We start from the raw sequence: 20936 nt of genomic DNA on the forward strand, positions 1-20936 counted from the left end.
AGGAACCGCCCAAGGAAAGCCAGGGTGTGGATATTTCTGACCATAGAAGGTTTTTGTTGCTCAGGGCTGTCTGCTTTGGCCTTTTATTTCATCAGACGACAGGGGGCGCTATAAAGCCATACGCGGAAGTCAAAAAACAGTGCTCCTCCCCAATGCTGCCTTCATAAGCACTCATAATCCGGATACTGTTAGTTTTTTATTGGTAAATCAGGATTGAGAGAGTTAGGGGAGTGTAAAAGTAGTGCTTCAATTTAACAGTAAATATTTTGAATGCATTCAGAATTTTGGAATTATTATTGAATCTGTATCTCTATCAAACAGACAGTAACTCTAAGCACACAAAAAAAACATCTGGTGACTTGGTGAGTTTTGAAGTTCCGTAAAAGCAACATTGGTACGTCACAACCTTCCGCGGGAAATTCGCTACTGCTGCGTCCCCGCTCTGCTTATACGTCGCCTAATCTTTCTTCTTTACATTAAAAACTTTACAACAGCCCTGTGTTACCCTCAGGTGGCTAAAACGTTAATCTTAGTGGTCGTTGTTGGTGAGCTCTACATCGAAAATGGTAAGCAGAAGCGCACCTTAACCTGCTGTACCTCCTGTAAAGACCACCGGCGTTTACGTAGTTGTTTGCTATCATTTGTAAGCTAGCTTATAGCTTAGACAAATAGACAGTTACTTTATTGATCCCATAAGGGAAATGATTGTGCTACAGAAGCATGTTAAAGAGTAAAAGCTTATACCCTATCGCTAACGATACTTTCACAAAGCTGCATTTATTATTTCACATCATACATTTGGTAAACGGCTACAAACTTTACATTACCTGTCATTGGACCAGTCATACCCCTGCTAGCTGTCTATTTCATTTAGTTACTTCACAGTGAACTACTGAATATATAAGCAACTTGTTTAGATGAAAGATTTCAAGAGGTCATTCTTCTAATCTCTATTACCTTTGGTTCCTTGTTACTCGTAAATAATAAGTGTTAGTAACTCAGTGCCTCAGATATAGATTAATAACATTAACCCCCTGTTACAGTCAAAGAAGAAAGGACTAAGTCTGGAGGAGAAGAGAACTCGCATGATGGAGATTTTCTTTGACTCTGTGAGTTTTACCATTGCAGGTGACCCAGCCTCCATATCCCAACTGCTCTGTCCTACTGTGTGTCCTATTATTCATACTGGTCATTGCTGTTTTGTGATTATTTTCAACCATTATACATGCGTGATGTAATATATCCCCTGACTAAACATACCCCCCACCCCCAGGCAGCAGATGACGTGTTTGATTCAATGTTTAAATTCATGCACCGTAATATAGAGTTAGAAACTTGGTTTTCAACATTTAAATCGGCAATAAAAAAGTGCAGAAAATGAGATACTTAAGCAGTCCTTAACATGGATAAACCACAAACTAAAATATCCAGAAAATAAATTTATTTTCTGTTTATGCAAATGTTATTTATGTTACCATCCAGAAGCAGTTCTTTGAGATGTAATAGTTTTTAAATGATTTCTTTCTCTGTGATATTATAGTTTTTATTTTGTGTGTTTGTTTTTTAAATCCTGGAACATGTTCTTGTGCTCTCTTCCCAGAAAGATGTGTTTCAGCTGAAAGACATTGAGAAGATTGCCCCAAAGTCAAAAGGCATAGGTGAGTAAAGAACAACAGCTCCAATCGGAAGGTCAGTGGTTCGATCCCTGACTCCACTGGTCTGGATGTCAAAGTGTTAGCTGATTGGAGTGTGAGTGAAAAATTTGAAGCTTCTGTGTTTGAATATTAGTCAAAGTGTTTAGGCTTAGAAAAAAACTGTGTGTGTGTGTGAGAGACTGGGTGAAGTGCTTTGAGTCCTCTGTTACAGTAGTTCAGTTTAAAGGTTGGTTGAGACTTCACTCTATTTTTAGAAGACACTTATTTTTCCTAGACCAGACTTTCTTCTGATTTTGTTTGTATATATATCCACTTACCAGAATAGCCTCATATTTCATTCAGCCAAATGGCTCATGAGGTGATCTTGCTGCTGTGATGTTGTTTTGTAATAAACTCAGAGGAAAAGAAAACAGCTGGAAGCAACAAACAAATCTTCAGTTACTGTTTTATCAAAATGTAGGTTCTTGTCATTTCTGATGAGTCTTGTTAAGGAAATATTTGACTACCCAGCTGTACTTTATAGTGTGTGTGTATATATATATATATATATATATATATATATATATATATATATATATATATATATATATATATATAGAGAGAGAGAGAGAGAGTGAGATCTCTATATAAAAAAAAAAACACCCATCTCGCCCCTGCGGGCGGTTTATCCTTCAAGCTCGGGTCCTCTACCAGAGGCCTGGGAGCTTGAGGGTCCTGCGCAGTATCTTAGCTGTTCCTAGGACTGCGCTCTTCTGGACAGAGATCTCCGATGTTGTTCCCGGGATCTGCTGGAGCCACTCGCCTAGCTTGGGAGTCACCGCACCTAGTGCTCCGATTACCACGGGGACCACCGTCACCTTCACCCTCCACATCCTTTCGAGCTCTTCTCTGAGCCCTTGGTATTTCTCCAGCTTCTCGTGTTCCTTCTTCCTGATATTGCTGTCATTCGGAACCGCTACATCGATCACTACGGCCGTCTTCTTCTGTTTGTCTACCACCACTATGTCCGGTTGGTTAGCCACCACCATTTTGTCCGTCTGTATCTGGAAGTCCCACAGGATCTTAGCTCGGTCATTCTCCACCACCCTTGGGGGCATCTCCCATTTTGACCTCGGGACTTCCAGGTTATACTCGGCACAGATGTTCCTGTACACTATGCCGGCCACTTGGTTATGGCGTTCCATGTATGCCTTGCCTGCTAGCATCTTGCACCCTGCTGTTATGTGCTGGATTGTCTCTGGAGCATCTTTACACAGCCTGCACCTGGGGTCTTGCCTGGTGTGATAGACCCCAGCCTCTATGGATCTTGTACTCAGAGCTTGTTCTTGTGCTGCCATGATTAGTGCCTCTGTGCTGTCTTTCAGTCCAGCTTTGTCCAGCCACTGGTAGGATTTCTGGATGTCAGACACTTCCTCTATCTGCCGGTGGTACATACCGTGCAGGGGCCTGTCCTTCCATGATGGTTCCTCGTCTCCCTCCTCTTTCTTGGGTTTCTGCTGCCTGAGGTATTCACTGAGCACTCGGTCAGTTGGGGCCATCTTCCCAATGTATTCTTGGATGTTTGTTGTCTCATCCTGGACTGTGGTGCTGACACTCACCAGTCCCCGGCCCCCTTCCTTCCGCTTAGCGTACAGCCTCAGGGTGCTGGACTTGGGGTGAAACCCTCCATGCATGGTAAGGAGCTTTCTTGTCTTTATGTCAGTGGCTTCTATCTCCTCCTTTGGCCAACTTATTATACCAGCTGGGTACCTGATCACGGGCAGGGCGTAGGTGTTGATGGCCCGGATCTTGTTCTTACCGTTCAGCTGACTCCTCAGGACTTGCCTGACCCTCTGCAGGTACTTGGTGGTTGCAGCCTTTCTAGCGGCCTCTTCATGGTTCCCATTCGCCTGCGGGATCCCCAGGTACTTGTAACTGTCCTCTATGTCTGCAATGTTGCCTTCTGGTAGTTCAATCCCCTCAGTTCTGACTACCTTCCCTCTCTTCGTTACCATTCGACTACACTTCTCCAGTCCGAACGACATTCCAATGTCATTGCTGTATAGCCTGGTAGTGTGGATCAGTGAATCGATGTCTCGTTCACTCTTGGCATACAGCTTGATGTCATCCATGTACAGGAGGTGGCTGACAACTGCTCCGTTCCGTAGTCGGTATCCGTAGCCAGTCTTGTTAATGATCTCACTGAGGGGGTTCAGGCCTATGCAGAACAGCAGTGGGGACAGAGCATCTCCTTGGTAGATCCCGCACTTGATGGTGACTTGTGCTATATATATATATATATATATATATATATATATATATTTTTTTTTTTTTTCCTTTCCTTTTTTTGGAACGATCTGTGTGCACCTTCTTCAACTAAAGCAACACAATCTGTGTGTTGAATGTAGACAAAGCCTGACTTTTGCCAATTTGTATCATATTTATTTCCCCATGAAGGTCTCACTTTGAGACTTCTTCTTAATGCGTGTGTGGTTAGTTTAGGCAGAGTGAGATGGGTCGAAAGCGGGTGTCTCACACCAAAGTGTTAGAGTTAGCGGGCTCTTCTTCTTCGTCGTCGTCGTCGTCGTCGTCATCTTCTTCTTCTTTTTTTTTTAAAGTGAGCTGAGCAACTCACAATGATGCACAGGAGGCATGCACAATCAGATCTTGTGCCTGTCTCTGCATTAATGTTACTTCATAATCATTATGCTTAAAAGTTTCCTTTTTAATAAAGTGTATAGATTGGGTTGGATCAGGTGACCCAGAATCCTCCCTTAGTTACGCTGCAGTAGGCTTAGGCTCTCCATGATGCAATTTGTGTTTCTTCTTCACTGATCTTTTTTTGCTTCATTGCGTTTACACACCACTCTGCATGTAGTCAGTAGTTATTATTATTATCTGGCTCTTTTCCACAGTGTGTCTTTTGTCCTGTTTCTTCCTGTCGAAAGGGAGTTTTTCCTTCCCACTGTCGCCAAATGCTTCCTCTTGGGTTTTCTCTGTATTATTGTAGAGTCTTTACCTTACCTTGAGGTGACCGTTGTTGTGATTTAGTGCTATATATATAAAATTGAATTAAATTGAGTCTTGTAAGTGACCCGTAAATGTTATTAGTGCAAGACTGATATCCGAAATTATAGAAAACTGACCAGTGTGTTCGTCCAGGCATGATTAATGGAAAGGAGAATTAGAGTATGACAGAAAAATGACAAATAGATGGAGATAATTAAATACCATAAGGACAAACAGCATCAGCGTGCACTGCACATTTATGAATTCTTAAAAACATTGTGGTGACATGCTTACAGAATTGCCATGGCAACCAGGACGGGGCTATTGCCATCTTTAGTGTGTGTAAGCAGAACCAAACCTATCAGTAGCAGAAATCATTTAGTTCAGAGGCTTTTGGAAGCTTTTGGTTCTGCAGCCTGACTTTCTGATGGTTGAGGCAAAATTTCTAATAATACAAAATTAGATTTTTAGGTGCTAAATCGTCTTGAAGAATGAAATTCTTGAGCGTGTTTGACTGAACAAAGGAGAGATTCTGTTTTGAAATGGACACAACATTAATCTAAAGAAACTGGATCTTGTTGCCATGATTAAAAGCACATGTTTCTGACCCCTGTTATTGCGTGATGGGGGGAAGGGGCAATAAGAGATTTACATTGTGGGGGACGCTTTCCTGTAGAAGGGTTGGAAATGTGACAAAAGGGGCTAGTTGAATGGGGGGGGAAGAGCGGTAATAACATACATAGGAGTCAGAATAAGATGAAGCTGCTTGACTCTTATAGATGAAAAAAAGAGAAACGAGCACTTATGGACTTTGGTTAATCCATCCAGAGTGTTCCCCATTTTCCATCCAATTCTTTCTGCTGCTGGGTCCACATCCTCTCAGCAGATAAGCTCTTTCAGGTAAACAGTGGAGCAAAGCGTGTAGGAGGAGCACATTTCACCGCTGACACTGTTCAAGATGTAGCTTGTGCTCTGTTACATCCTCTCATGCAGCGTTCACTCAGATCTGTATGAAACAGCCAGATAGGCTGCAGATGTGTGGGTTTGAGTTTTGTAATTTGAGCAGCATACATTTCCAGCAGTAAAAAGTGAGACCTTATGATGACTTGACTTGTAAGTCCTCTGCAGAGTGCACTGTCAATCCCAGCATCAGATGTGTTTTATATTTACAGATATAAAGGCTACAGACTGCCTAGCTTGTACCGGCCATAACTCAGTTTTAAATCAGGAGAAAGCATTGTACCCAAATGGCATCAACTCCATGGGCATGCAGTTGAGCACTGGGGAAATAAACACCATGTTAATGTTTGTGCTCTGCTGATTTCAGCTCCCATGACTGTGAAGGAAGTGCTGCAGAGCCTTGTCGATGATAACATGGTGGACTGTGAGAGAGTAGGTACATCCAACTATTACTGGGCCTTTCCCAGTAAAGCCTTACACGCTCGCAACCACAAACTGGAGGAGCTGCAAAAACAGGTGAGCTCAGTCCCTTCTAGTCTGATTTCCAATTAAAGGTCGCATCAAGCATACAGGGAGTGCAGAATTATTAGGCAAATGAGTATTTTGTCCACATCATCCTCTTCATGCATGTTGTCTTACTCCAAGCTGTATAGGCTCGAAAGCCTACTACCAATTAAGCATATTAGGTGATGTGCATCTCTGTAATGAGAAGGGGTGTGGTCTAATGACATCAACACCCTATATCAGGTGTGCATAATTATTAGGCAACGTCCTTTCCTTTGGCAAAATGGGTCAAAAGAAGGACTTGACAGGCTCAGAAAAGTCAAAAATAGTGAGATATCTTGCAGAGGGATGCAGCAGTCTCAAAATTGCAAAGCTTCTGAAGCGTGATCATCGAACAATCAAGCGTTTCATTCAAAATAGTCAACAGGGTCGCAAGAAGCGTGTGGAAAAACCAAGGCGCCAAATAACTGCCCATGAACTGAGAAAAGTCAAGCGTGCAGCTGCCAAGATGCCACTTGCCACCAGTTTGGCCATATTTCAGAGCTGCAACATCACTGGAGTGCCCAAAAGCACAAGGTGTGCAATACTCAGAGACATGGCCAAGGTGAGAAAGGCTGAAAGACGACCACCACTGAACAAGACACACAAGCTGAAACGTCAAGACTGGGCCAAGAAATATCTCAAGACTGGTTTTTCTAAGGTTTTATGGACTGATGAAATGAGAGTGAGTCTTGATGGGCCAGATGGATGGGCCCGTGGCTGGATTGGTAAAGGGCAGAGAGCTCCAGTCCGACTCAGACGCCAGCAAGGTGGAGGTGGAGTACTGGTTTGGGCTGGTATCATCAAAGATGAGCTTGTGGGGCCTTTTCGGGTTGAGGATGGAGTCAAGCTCAACTCCCAGTCCTACTGCCAGTTTCTGGAAGACACCTTCTTCAAGCAGTGGTACAGGAAGAAGTCTGCATCCTTCAAGAAAACATGATTTTCATGCAGGACAATGCTCCATCACACGCGTCCAAGTACTCCACAGCGTGGCTGGCAAGAAAGGGTATAAAAGAAGAAAAACTAATGACATGGCCTCCTTGTTCACCTGATCTGAACCCCATTGAGAACCTGTGGTCCATCATCAAATGTGAGATTTACAAGGAGGGAAAACAGTACACCTCTCTGAACAGTGTCTGGGAGGCTGTGGTTGCTGCTGCACGCAATGTTGATGGTGAACAGATCAAAACACTGACAGAATCCATGGATGGCAGGCTTTTGAGTGTCCTTGCAAAGACAGGTGGCTATATTGGTCGCTGATTTGTTTTTGTTTTGTTTTTGAATGTCAGAAATGTATATTTGTGAATGTGGAGATGTTATATTGGTTTCACTGGTAAAAATAAATCATTGAAATGGGTACATATTTGTTTTTTGTTAAGTTGCCTAATAATTATGCACAGTAATAGTCACCTGCACACACAGATATCCCCCTAAAATAGCTAAAACTAAAAACAAACTAAAAACTACTTCCAAAAACATTCAGCTTTGATATTAATGAGTTTTTTGGGTTCATTGAGATCATGGTTGTTGTTCAATAATAAAATTATTCCTCAAAAATACAACTTGCCTAATAATTCTGCACTCCCTGTAAGCGCCACAGCAAAAAATGAGAAGGGGTGATTTTGGTTTCACAGGAACCTCGCAGTTTACAGTAATCTCGCAGTTTACAGTAATAAGGTCAACACGTGAGGTCAACAGTGCCTGGAAGACACTTCTGCTAATAGAGGGTCAAAAAAGAAATGGGAATAAAATGCAAATGAGCTGCTGATTAAACAGGAAGCTTGTCAGAGTTTGTTTTATATCTTAGTTGTAGGTCATTCCATCTCAAATCAGCTACGTTTTTAGAACTTTTTCTGCTCGACTGTCTCTGGCTTGAATACAAATCTTATGGTCCAAATATATTTGCACATATATAATGATTGTAGCTTTATATATATACTGGTGGTGGTCAGAGGGCCTGGTGGCGCCAGTGTCCGGCAGCCTCGCCTCTGTCAGTGCGCCCCAGGGTGGCTGTGGCTACAATGTAGCTTGCCATCACCAGTGTGTGAATGGGTGGATGACTGGATGTGTAAAGCGCTTTGGGATCCTTAGGGACTAGTAAGGCGCTATACAAATACAGGCCATTTACCATATATCTTATACATTTCAAGATATAGGTGTTGGTTTTTTTTTGTTTTTTTTTAATGGTCCATTGACCCACTTTCAGGCAATTTTCTTTGCACATTGAAATCTGAGGCAATTTTTGGACATGAATATCTCAAAACCAATTAAAGATTAAAGTCTGAAATTTTAACTCAGACATTTTTTGATGTATCTGTCCCATATCACCAATCCTGGTTCATTTAGATGGTAAGAAATAGCAATAAAAATGCCTTTAATAGTTAGTATCACTATTATGTATGTTTTCTTTTGTTAGCTATGTCATTTAAAAAAAAATCCACATTTAAAAATGATCCCCAGTTGTAGCTAATAATAAAAATCATGGTATTCATTTATGTGAAATTTGTGTTCACCACCGTGTCGTCCTCATTGATGACCCACTTCCCTCGACTGTTTCACGGCTGACAGATGGTGTGAGGGTGGCGGCTCCTCAGAGAACATTAGCCACCAGATTTCTGGGACAGATCTTAAGCAGCAAGCGCTCACTAAATAATGACGATGTTTGGTTGTACCGCATGTGGTGACAATATAGCGCTGTTTATGCGATATCACAGCATTTGGTCACTGAGATCATCAGACAGATTTTGCAGCAATGCTTGATGTTTTGAGTGGAAGGACGAGAGTAAAGTGTCGACTGTGTGGAAAATGATGAGGTGCAATTTAAAGTTAGAATAAAAGCCAGCTCCCTTTTGCAGCCACATTAATTATATTGTATGATTGAACTATAAAGTTAACAACACTGTAATTGGCTAAGAGTTTAGTACGGGTAAGCATTTGTGTACCATTAAGATTTTGTGATTGTATTTATTGTATTAATCGCTTACAAGGGCTCCAGTGTTGAGTTGTTTCAGTATATTATTGGGCGGTCTCAGTAAATATTGCAGCACTTATCAGTAGAAACATCAATGTTGTTAACAGCAGAAGTGGCTTTACTGTTTATTTATATCACAATTCAGGAAAATCTCAGTTATCTGCTGATTAGTACTGTAAGAAAAGCTTTAACGTGATGCTGTTGTACTTTAAAGATTTCTGAAGCAAAGCAGCGGAAAGCATCCCTAGAGAAAGCAGTCGAAAAAGCGAAAGTGGGGCGCCAGGATACAGTAAGTATACAAAGGTCAAACTTAAACCAGTGAAATAAAATGAATATAATCCTTTTAATGCACTGAGCATGTGAAATCGATGTTTGTCTTTGCAGAAGGAAAGAAGCTCTCTGCTGAAGGAGCTGCAGGCTCTGAGAGAGGAGCGCACACAGCTGCAGGCTGAGCTGGAGAAGTACAGAGAGTGTGACCCTGAGGTCGTCGAGGAGATGAGTGAGTACAGCTGCAGACCTACTGGTTTCTCAAAAAAGGTCACTTTTAAATTATTGCATCAATCGTATCACCTACAGTTACTCATGGGAGGCATGGAGCCCCGTGTGAAGCTTTAAATATCCAAATGTGAATCTGACCTATGCTGGCGAAGTCATATTTGATGTTAGAGTCATAATAGGCTGCTGCTGTACTTTGTTCTCTATTTGTCTTTAAATATTTTATCACAAGCTTTATAGCTGTTGGATTCTTTTACATCATAAAAGAAGTTTGATTTTTCTAATCTGTGGGATTACAAACTGTTACATCACTAGATGTTAAGTTAACACAGGAATATAAAGTGCAAAGCAGGTTTCGACCAAGTCAGCACATGTGTGGTTATTAAATTAATGTTTATTTAACAAGATTCAATCAGATGCTGCTTCCTAGCATCACAGGGCTTATGAATGCAGATGGCACTGTTTTGCATCCAGCGAGGATCTCTTATTAAAAGGAGTTGGGTATCATCCAAGACGCATAAGCATCCGAGCAGCTTCTGTAGCGTTCAGCCTAATGTGGATAAATGGTTTCACACCAGATAATAAACTCAAGATTGAGCCGTAGGAGCCGTATTGTTTAAGCGAAGCCTCCCACGCGGTGTCAGGCATCGTGGAGATACAAAGAAGACTCCGGTGCAGTTGGCAGATATGAAAAATGTTCATCCGTTCAGCACAGAGACAGCTACATTAATGGAAACGGTGGCAGAAAGCACCTCTGGTCATCAGTGCTGCACTGCAGTTGGCATTTGTCAATAGCATCAAGTCAATGTTATAAGTGGGATTTCCCAGCCTTGAAATGTCCTCCTCACCCATTTACTGATAGCCCTAAATAAGGTGCATTCAAATGCATTTAACAGATGTTGGGAAAATTTCTAAGAAAAGATTCAATAGTGACCTGGGAAATGTGCCAATCAGCCATAACATTAAAACCTCCCAGGCGAAATGAGTGCAGTTGATCATCTCATTGCAGTGGAACTTTTGTAGGTGTGCTTGTGTACACTTGCAACAATTTTTAAAAAATAAAATATAAACAGTTGTACTCTCCATGTCTTTGTTGCCAACATTACTGTAGTTGCTGGCTCCATTTAGTTTTTTTTTATTTTGTTGGTCTCTGCAGACTAAAACTGGAAATACTTGCTGCTCCTCAGACTGGCAATTAGCTTAAATCTTTATTTCCGTGTTCACCTAACCTCACTGGTATCAGGTTTGTAGAGCTAAAGGGAAGTATTTCCTTTTGACAATGAAGACAGGTCAAAGCAGGTCCTTTGTGCTCGTCGGGTGGTGCTTAACTGCATTCATGATTAATGTAGAAGGAAAAACACCCGCATTATTACTAACCAACTTTCTATTGTTTGCAAAGGACGTTCTTCAGCAGCTACCACGGTTGGGTTCAGCTAATCTTACTGTGCCAAGCAGCTTAAACAAGGTTGTTGGGTGTGTACCTGCTGCGTGAGACACCAGTGAGTGTACTGCTGAGAGCAAACATGTCAAGCTGCAGGGTCAAACATTCTCACGGTTCAAATTAAGAGACTCAGGAAGTGAAAAATGGTCACAAGTGGCCACTCACCTTGCTTTCAGGATATACTTTCTTAGATATAAACCTCAGACTGGTTAAGTTAAGGGTTAAGGGCGATCGTGGCTCAAGAGTTGGGCGTTCGCCTTGTAATCGGAAGGTTGCCGGTTCGAGCCCCGGCTTGGACAGTCTCGGTCGTTGTGTCCTTGGGCAAGACACTTCACCCGTTGCCTACTGGTGGTGGTCAGAGGGCCCGGTGGCGCCAGTGTCCGGCAGCCTCGCCTCTGTCAGTGCGCCCCAGGGCGGCTGTGGCTACAATGTAGCTGCCATCACCAGTGTGTGAATGTGTGTGTGAATGGGTGGATGACAGGTTGTGTAAAGCGCTTTGGGGTCCTTAGGGACTAGAAAAGCGCTATACAAATACAGGCCATTTACCATTTAAGTTGTTGCAGTTAGGTAAGTTTGAAAAGTGTAACTCTTCTTGCAGACACAGAAGTCTGAAGGTTTTTATTGCAGCCAAATGAACCTTATTACCTCCGAGCTGTCAGCTCACAGGGCTGGCATTAAAAAGCTTTTAAAATATGAAGGCCTTGGAGTCCTTTGCTGGCTGTCCCACACCCCTTACATAAGGGAACCACAAACAGACACAGCTATTGATAGTATTGCAAAAATCTGATAGTGCTTTGTTTTCATGCTACATCTGACCTGCAATATGGGAGGTGTGTTCCTTTATCTGCTCATGTGACTGGTGGTGGTGTCAGACAAATATCTGGGCTGTTTACCTGCACCTCCCAGCTTACCAGTTTTTTTCCACTCCACCGTGACAACCCTGTGGTGTATTGATGGCCACATGACCGTGCACATTACTTATGACCAGTCTACCTGAAGTGAGATGGAGAGGCATCATTGCTGCCGTTGCAGGTAACCTAAAATGTCGAATTTGCAGCCGTTTTACAGTGGAGCCAATGTTGAAGAAAAATTTGTGTGTTTGAAAAGTAACAATTCTTTGTTTTGCTTATAATTGAGAATTTTTATTGAGTTATTTTTAAAAACATCAAGACAGACCAGGGCAGGTCAAAGGTGCTGGTACAGACTGAGGTATATGAGGCAATTTGTACTTTATTATTGGGTAATATTCATTTGCCAGATGTCCAGTACACGCTGTCCGCTTCATATCAAGCTATGTTTTCATTTTGTCTTTGGATATGAACTCACCGTTACTGTCCCATTGCGCTATGATAATCTCAGTGTTATAGTTAAGCCTTCCCAACATATTCTGACAGGCAACAGTGTTGGATCATTTGTTCAGTCCACGTTTTCAGTGTCTGAGTTTGAGGTGTTTTCCAAAACTTACAAATTACTTTGGCACAAGTCACTAAACCGACCAGCAGTATCGCCATTACAGACGCATTCAGCTGTGGTAGGACACCACTTTAACCATCGGCCTGTAAAATAGTACCTCTTTCTGTCTTACATCTCTAGTATAAATTATCCTTAACTAAAACAATTTTTGTGTAATCTAGAAGGATGGTACTAATACAGATTAATTATTTTACTGAAAAAAAAATAATGATGGAAAAGTTTTCTCTGACATTTCGTTGACCACATTACTGATTGATGAGAAGATGAATTGGTGTTAAATCCCTTTTATAGTACTTGTTGTGTAAGTAGACAACACTTTGGTCAATCTGTGTTTTAAAATGTTTTTAAATGTGCTTATAAAAAAATGATTGATTGAATTGATAGTGGTATTGTCAGAGTACAGTCAAATGTTAAAGGTGAGTCCACACAGACAGCAATTCGCTCACCGCACGTCGCTTTGAAGCTGACAGTTTGTAGCTAGCTGCATTCTGGCCTTCAGTTGCCTAGGTAACCTTCAAATGTATTTGTCACCTTCGTCCTGCTTAAAGTTAAGACACGTTTATCTAATGGCCCGCCCACTTCGTGTTATCACTGGTTTCATTTTTTTGTCTTTTTTTTGTGTGTGTGTGTCGTCCCCCTCATAGTTGCTTGAAGTCACCAAATGTCGTGGGCTTCTTGTGTTGTCTCTGTTTAGTAGAGGTAAATCTTGCTATCATAAAGGCCATAATGTTTAATAAATTTAATGAAGCATTGTTTTAAACTAGGCAGCTTTTAAAAATCTTGTCCTTGTTTTATTTAAAGGACAAAAACACCTCTGTTTGATTTTACTCAGATCAGCAGCACTGCAGTCGGTGCTTGAAAATGGTTGTACAGTTACTTTCACATCTCAAAACCAGCAAAATTGAACTTCATGAATTCTCAGACTCTCTTCAAAGCACAGGGAGTCTGGAGTTGTTTGTAAAGTGGCAACACAACCACGTTGTGGGCTTGCTCGCCTTCACATGCTGGTTTAGAAACCTTATTTTGGGTAGTGTATGAAATGGACCACGGTTTCACCCCTGGTATGTTGCGTTACAATGCCCAAATGATTTGAACTGAAGCCGAGTCAAATTTTCAAATCTGAGCAGAAAGACAAAGTTAATCAGGATAAAACAAGCAGTTTAAATGTTGCTGAGAAAGTCACTTTGATCATAAATGACTAGGATTGTGTTTACAACACAGGTTTTAGCACATAGTTCCAACTTAAATGATATTTTACCTGCTTCAGGAGCAATGAATATTATTTATATTTTAATATGTAAAACAATAGTTATACCATCAGTGGTGCATTTAAAGGAGGATGGAGTAAAGCCAGTTATCTGTACTCTTTGTAGATGGATCATTATGAGTACATCTCACACAGATCACAGTGATATTGACACAAAACAGTTCAGCAGGCGGACTGAGAGCAAACTAGCTCGCCATTACAGTTAAATTCTTTTTTCTACTTTTACTGTTGCCACATGTCTACAGATCTTATTTTGTCTTTTACTGCCAGGTTTACCACACAGAGAGCTTTGTTAACAGATAACCATCAGCAAAGCTCGAGAGCAGTATCCAGCTGTATGATATTATGTAATGTCTGCTGCTCAAGAGGATCAGACTGAACTTGCAGAATGAGCTCAGACTTGTTCCTGCATATGTGATAGCTGTGCACATGTAGGCTCATTAGATATCTTCAAGGGCGTTGCCCATGCTGTTATTGACAGGATTATTATTCACCTGTGAACCATTATTTGCCTTCTTTCTTTCTTTCTTTCTTTTTTTGATTTGTAGTAAAGGAGTTGTAGGAATAAGGAAAATTAGTTGACTTGCAAAGTTAGCAATTATAAAGGAAGTCGGGCGATGTGCAAGAATGCTGAAGTACCAGAAGTAAGTTTGCCCCATTAACTTCAGCATGACTTACCTAAACACAACATGCCTTTCCACATATTTACCAAGCCAAGTGACAGAAACACTAACAAACACTAGGTACTAACAATAAATGCAACTTGGCTAAAAACAAAGCTTTCGTGCCTTCTTGTCTCTGCATGTTAAACAATGGTTGCCACTCCCATAGATACCAATAAGTTTTGAATGAAACCATTAAATAGCCCAACAGAAACCATTCCAGTGTAATTGAGCCCAGACTGTATTTAAATAGGCCAATATTAATGATTAATGTCAGCCTAACAGATATTTAGGGTTTCGGTGTGCTAGCAGCTCCAGCTCCATCGTTTCTGCACCACATGCAGCAGAGGACGCACCACAGCTAACCAGACGTGGGGGTGGATTTAATCGGTGTGTTCATTTTGTTCAGTTTGCAAGTAACCTGCTTTGCAAACCACAAGACAGAGTAAAGGCAAAGAAATCAGCATTTTTATATGTAACTACAGTAACAGGAAATCAGACAAGTACAGATTTATTAGTGGGCTTATAGGTGATTAAAAATATGATTTTTATTTATTTTTAACAAGGAAGATTTTTGGGGGGATCATCTTTGCTGTTTCTTCTATGTATTATAGTAAAAGTTCATATGTTGCTTTGTGGCAACAAAGCAAAGTGCATAACTTTTAATTATGTTAAACATTTTAGATATTATTTGGCGTTAGGGTCCCATCTTAATATCCAGACAAGGGTGATAAAAAATTCCATTACTTTACCTTGTTTATCTACAGTTAACTTTTTTCTGTTGATTAGTGAGCAGGGGTCCTGCCAGATAAAGAAAAATAAGTTAAGTATTTAAGAAAAAAAAAGCGGTGCGTCTGTGAGCCATGTCAGTCGATGTGTGAAACGTTTCTACCTTGCACCCAGCAGCTGTGTTTCGTTTAGCTACACACTTTTAACCATGAAGTGAAATCAGGTTCTCCAACTTTGAGTCAGCGATTGTTGAATTAATTCACTTCCTACTCAGATTTGTTTCTGGAGAAATTCAATTTTATTTTTACGCAATATCAGTTAAGTGTTGAACTGGTCCTCACGAGCAGTGTTTGTTCTGGTGATCCAAACGGATATTTTACTGGTACTGAATCTTTTCAAGCTTCCAGAAGGAAGAGAAACTCAGATCGGAGAGAAACTATCCAGAGCTGTTGGACTGAGATAATTTGTGCTGGATTCAAGCCTATTGTAGAACAATTCACACTCATACAGCAGCCAGATTAATGTCTGTGAAAAAGGTTATCATTATTTTTTTTATTTTTTGTACTACTTGAATATGATGTGATTATTCCAGGGGAGTGGAAACTTGATGTCATCTGTGTTTTTATGCTTAATCTGAACTTCTCTCTGAGTGCTGTCCAGTGGGAACATATTGTTCAGCTCCATTCTACTTTTTTACAGTATAAAGCGCCCTTTCAAGCGCCGCTGTAGCTGTAGGGGATGAGTAGGTTAGTGTCCACTTTAATTTAATAGGATACCGCCACTTAGTCATACAGCACAGCTGTGGCCACGCAACCATCACATCCCTGACCACCACTTCCTCCTCAGAGGGGATGGTTTGTTGCCAGCCTTCATTTGTGCTTGTGTTGCAAGCTTATTTTCCTCTTCTTTTTTTTTTTTCAGCGTTTTTCCCAGTTTTATATAATCTACTAGACTTCCTCCGTGTCAGCTGATGTTTTCACATTAAGCATTTTGTATTTGCAGTGTGTGAGCCTTGCTTGCAAACACCAAAGGTCATAAGAAACAAATCATAGGAAATAGCATTCAAAACATGTTACAAAGGTTATTAAATGTACTGAGCGCAAACAACACACCTCAACAGCAGCTGCAGCAACAGTGCAAACATGACACTTTTAATGACATGCTGAAGCAAAACTTGGAGTGATGTTATTGTAATGACTTCGTTGGGTGTTCAGTAGATGCCTTGAAAAAAACGTTTAAATGCCTTCCAGCTGCAAACCTGTGTGCTTTTGCACCGGGGGTCACTTATTTTGTATCTCTATATAAGTGGTTACTGACTAGTTGGATGCATATACTAATCCAAAATTTTATTTTGCAGAAAAATCTAATGTTATAGCAAAAGAAGCTGTTTCCAGATGGACAGGTGAGTCTGCTAATTTCTTTTCTTTCTTCTTTTTAAATATATATAGACATGTAATGGTCTGGATTTAAGCTGCAAGAACATAAAATGCCCAATATCTGGTTGTAGCGCTTGTTTATAAAGTGAGAGTTGTTTTATTTTGTAGTCACTATTTGTGGATTTTGGACTGCTGACTGTTGATTGACCTTGGTTTACTGTTTTCTGTTTGAAATTTCTGGTTAGTCCAAAAAAAAAAAAAAAAAAAAAGCTGGATGACAGCGGTCGGACTTTATCTCTGATTACTGTTTAATGCACGTGAAAGTGCATTAAAGTGAAATCTGTGAAGGCGCTTTCTAGTCCAGCTGTCGCTCTAAGTAGTCTGCGCTTATGCTGTGTGTGTACGTTTGTTGACTTGAGTGGTAACCTTGGACACAGCTGACCTTTAGGGATCATGGTAGCCATCGATGCCTGCGGTCTTTTGACTCTTTAGATCAACATTGCCTGCTGCAGGTCAACAGAGTGGTGTTCTCAGTTTTGGTTGGAGAGCTTTTGCTTTGCTTTCATGGAAGGAAGCTCAGTTAAAAAAAAAAAAGTGAGTCATTTCTGCCTCATTCACGATTAGTACTTCTCTTTTCTGAGCTGGACAGTATGAAACAAACATGCATAAGTGTTTCCTCGTAGCGCAGCTGTTGAATTTGCACAGTAACGTCTTTTACTACGAGCTATAAAGTTCTCATGTTATGCCGTTAGAGCGAATGCTACTATTTTACCAGGTCTGGTCAGGGTTTGTGGCTAAACACTCAAATCAACACAGCAAAGCCAAATTTTGAGGGTTTCATGGAAAAAGCAGCTGCAACTTTGCGCACTTTGTTTGTTTTTAAAACACTGCTGCTGTATGTTGGCCTGCTCATGGATTGTCTGCGGCTGCCCACACAAGCCTCGACACATTTAATCGCTTGTCATATCAAAACTGGAGAACAGTAAAAACTAATCCTCCAGAAGTGAAGTGAAAGGCATCGCTAAAAGTGCAAGCCAACGTTCATTGGCTTAAGCTCCTGATCAGTTGTTAGTCTGCAGGAAGTTGTTCTGCTTTTGAAACTGGAGACTTCAGAGTTCCAGCTGCTGAAATGTTTTCCTGAAATAGACATTTTGTTTTTAGTGAAACTGTTATTTTTATTGCTATTATTTAAGAATAGGACGCAGGTATATATAAAATGTTTTCTTTTTTAAACTATTTTCACATGAGGCTGTTAGGGTGAATTCACCACCATAAAACATCAAGATGTATTTAATTTGAGTTAGTTAAATGGATTATTATATATTATATTATATATGGATTATACACATACATTATTAAAGAATTTGAAATTGTTAATGCTGGATGTGAAATGTCAAATGACTGTTAAGGGCAGTTTGTGTTTCCTAAATTTACATGATATTCACAAACCTGGGAAAACAGATAATCTAAATCTGCCGCACTAACCAGTCATAGTAACCCAGCTTTCTCCTTGCTTCTGAATGAGCAGTCCAGATTCCTTTTGCTGTAAATGTACAGTATATATTTGTAAATTGAGATTTCATTTATATTTCATGTGTTTGTTTCTTTTTTACTCTTGTTCTCAGACAATGTTTTCGCCATAAAGTCGTGGACAAAGAAGAAGTTTGCCTTTGATAACAGCCGCATTGATAAAGCCTTTGGTATCCCGGAGGATTTCGACTACTTGGACTGACTGCCAGCATGTCATGGACGCAGCAATGGAGTAATGTGTTTCGGCCTCTGACACCTACCTACCTGGTCTCTGCATTTCTAATTCCTGTGCTGTGGGTTTCAGTGAAAATAAAAGCACCAGACGCTCCACTCGCGCCCTCGGGTGGATTTTGAATAAGGACAGATGTCAGTGACTTTGCGGTGGCAGATGGACTTCATCAGTGGATATGTTACTTTGGTGCAACCAGAGAAGAGTCTGAAACGCCATTAGTGGCTGTGAGGGCTGACAGGGTCCTGTGATGAGCACAAGCTAGCAGCCAAAGTTTTGGGACACCTGTTTGCATGAAAACTGAGCTCCGAGTAGATGATGGAAAGGAATCGACACTCACGTTTGTATGGTTTAAACAGATGGTTTGGAATCAAATGCTTGTGCACTTTTTCTTAGATATGTTCCTTTTCTCTCTCTCTCTCTCCCTCCCTGGAGTATTACAGGGCATGCTTTCCTAGTTGTATTATAACTACAAAGGTCAGTGTCAAGTTATCTTTGATGTTTTTGTTTCTTTTATAATCGTCACTGGAATTTCACAAAAGCGGCCCTGAAATTTTAGGGTTTTTTTGTTTTGTTTTTTTGTTGTTTTTTTCAGGACTCACTTTCCGGATGATCAAAAAAGATCATTGCTGTCACAACATGTCTAGAATGACTATTGACCTTCTTTTTTTGCTCCTTTTTTCTGTCAAACCAGATGCAAAATAGGCAGTTGTGTGTCTTGTTTACTCTGTGACCTAGTTGAGAAGGCCAATGTGTCTGGGATCTTTGATTTAAATTTCAAATGAGCTCTGTGCTCATTTTGCTTTGCTCATCAGTTTCATTTTTATTCCAGTAAATGAATGACATGCAAATGTAATATCTGATCTTTTGCCTCTTCTTCTAAGGTTTTTTTTTCCTGCATTAATGAATGTGAGACAGATGTTAGTTACTAATTTAAAGGACACTGTTTTACTACTGTAAGTTTAGTTAGTGGCATGATAACGACTCATCCAATCCAGTCTCTGGATGTCCATGAACTGATGACTACAGCAAGGCTGGAACAAAATAAATAGTCGAAATGCCTAGCAGCAGTTTGTTTGAGGGAGCTGGCACACCCACACAAGAATAACCTGGATGTATTCATGTGTGTACCTGCCCAACCTGTACTGTGATTCACGGGCCTGTTGGCTGTCAATACTCTGAGAACACTGCGCACAGTTTTTGGTAATCGCAGCTTGCAGTTTCTCTCGTTAAAACATGCCTGGCCCTGAAAAGAGACCAACAGAGCAGTACTGACACAAGGACTTAGCCCTCTCCCCATATGAACATATGAAATCAGAGTGGTGTAACTGGAGTGTAAAGGACTTTTATTACATGCATTTGCCTACGTTTCTGCGAAGAAAGTTTGAAACCCAGCCAATTTCTATTTTATTACACATTTCCAAATGCTCCTCAATACCTTCTTCAACTCTCGATTTACATGCTGACACTGCCAGTACAACAGTGTAAAATTCCTGCATTCAAATCTCACCTCAGTAAAAAGAATCACACACAAATGAAGTGAAATATCCCCTGTGACTAAGCGATTATATTACGAATCAAAGTGTGGGTTGCTTTTTACTGCTGAAGAAGATCAAGGTGTGGGAAGTTACTGTTTAATATACAACTGCCTGCCAAGGCCACACAGGAGTAATCTGGACGGGGGCAAATATATTAGAAGACTATTTTTACACTGTAAAATCTTAATAATACTCAACTTGAAAGCTTATGCATTATTATATTATTACTAGCCTATTATTACTAAAGTGCTGTGTATGCTTATTAGATTAAGACACAAAGTTTCCTTTAAATATCTTGGCCTGAAATGAAACATTTATCTTAAAATTAATTAGAGTTTAATGTATTTAGTCACTTCCCACTTGATAATACTGTGCCACCAGCAGTTTTAGAAGTATTTACTTACTGACACTAAGTAAAAGTAGCAGGACTGGAGAATACATCTGTAGTAAAAATGTCAAACACATTAGCAGAATATGGATTAAAAGGAATCAGAGTGAAAGGCTCTCTATACCGGACACTAATATTTTTATTAGTTAAGTTGTATATGCTATGACATGAACCCTGACTCCATGTGTAAGTCAGACTTTTATGTTCTATCTCATAAAGCCCAAGCAGATCTCATTTACAGATAGTATTTCCAGAATCTCAATTTTTACACCTACTGTTAGTACATGTATATTAAATTGACAGATCACGGCTGATCTACAATAGCATTTAAATGCTTTATAAGCCACTCAGCTTGAGATCTCCTGGTGTATTGCCATTAATAGCAGTGCATTTTAAAATAATACTCAAGTTATTTTTTAATTGTAATGTTTGTGTTATTTGTTTCTGTACAAAGCCATTCAGTGGGGAGGGGGAGCTGCACCCTCTGGGGATGTGTTCTAGCAGGTTTGAAGTGCAGATAAGTTTAACTATGTTTTAATTTCTAATATCAAATAGCAGCTCTTAACTAAAGCTAGTCAGAAATATCAGCATTTGATTCAATACAGCGTTTGATCAGTTGTTTCACCTCGAGTATTCGGCTACTTTACAGTTTATGTAGGGTTGCATAAAGACTTGTTGTTATTTTTAATGG

At 40.4% G+C, this 20936-nt stretch overlaps 1 protein-coding gene across 1 annotated transcript; it reads left to right on the forward strand.

Annotated features, from left to right (window-relative positions):
* Positions 1-418: 418 nt before the first annotated feature.
* mnd1 (meiotic nuclear divisions 1 homolog (S. cerevisiae)) lies at positions 419-20919 on the forward strand. Its single transcript, XM_084931792.1, has 8 exons — positions 419-566; positions 1044-1109; positions 1601-1658; positions 5971-6119; positions 9332-9406; positions 9502-9616; positions 16542-16586; positions 18186-20919. The coding sequence occupies exons 1-8, from the start codon at positions 564-566 to the stop codon at positions 18290-18292; spliced, it is 618 nt and encodes a 205-aa protein (XP_084787918.1). The 5' UTR covers positions 419-563; the 3' UTR covers positions 18293-20919.
* Positions 20920-20936: the final 17 nt, after the last annotated feature.

Source organism: Perissodus microlepis, chromosome 6, assembly GCF_051167445.1.
Source record: "Perissodus microlepis isolate ML-2025 ecotype Zambia chromosome 6, ASM5116744v1, whole genome shotgun sequence".
Lineage (NCBI taxonomy): Eukaryota > Metazoa > Chordata > Actinopteri > Cichliformes > Cichlidae > Perissodus > Perissodus microlepis.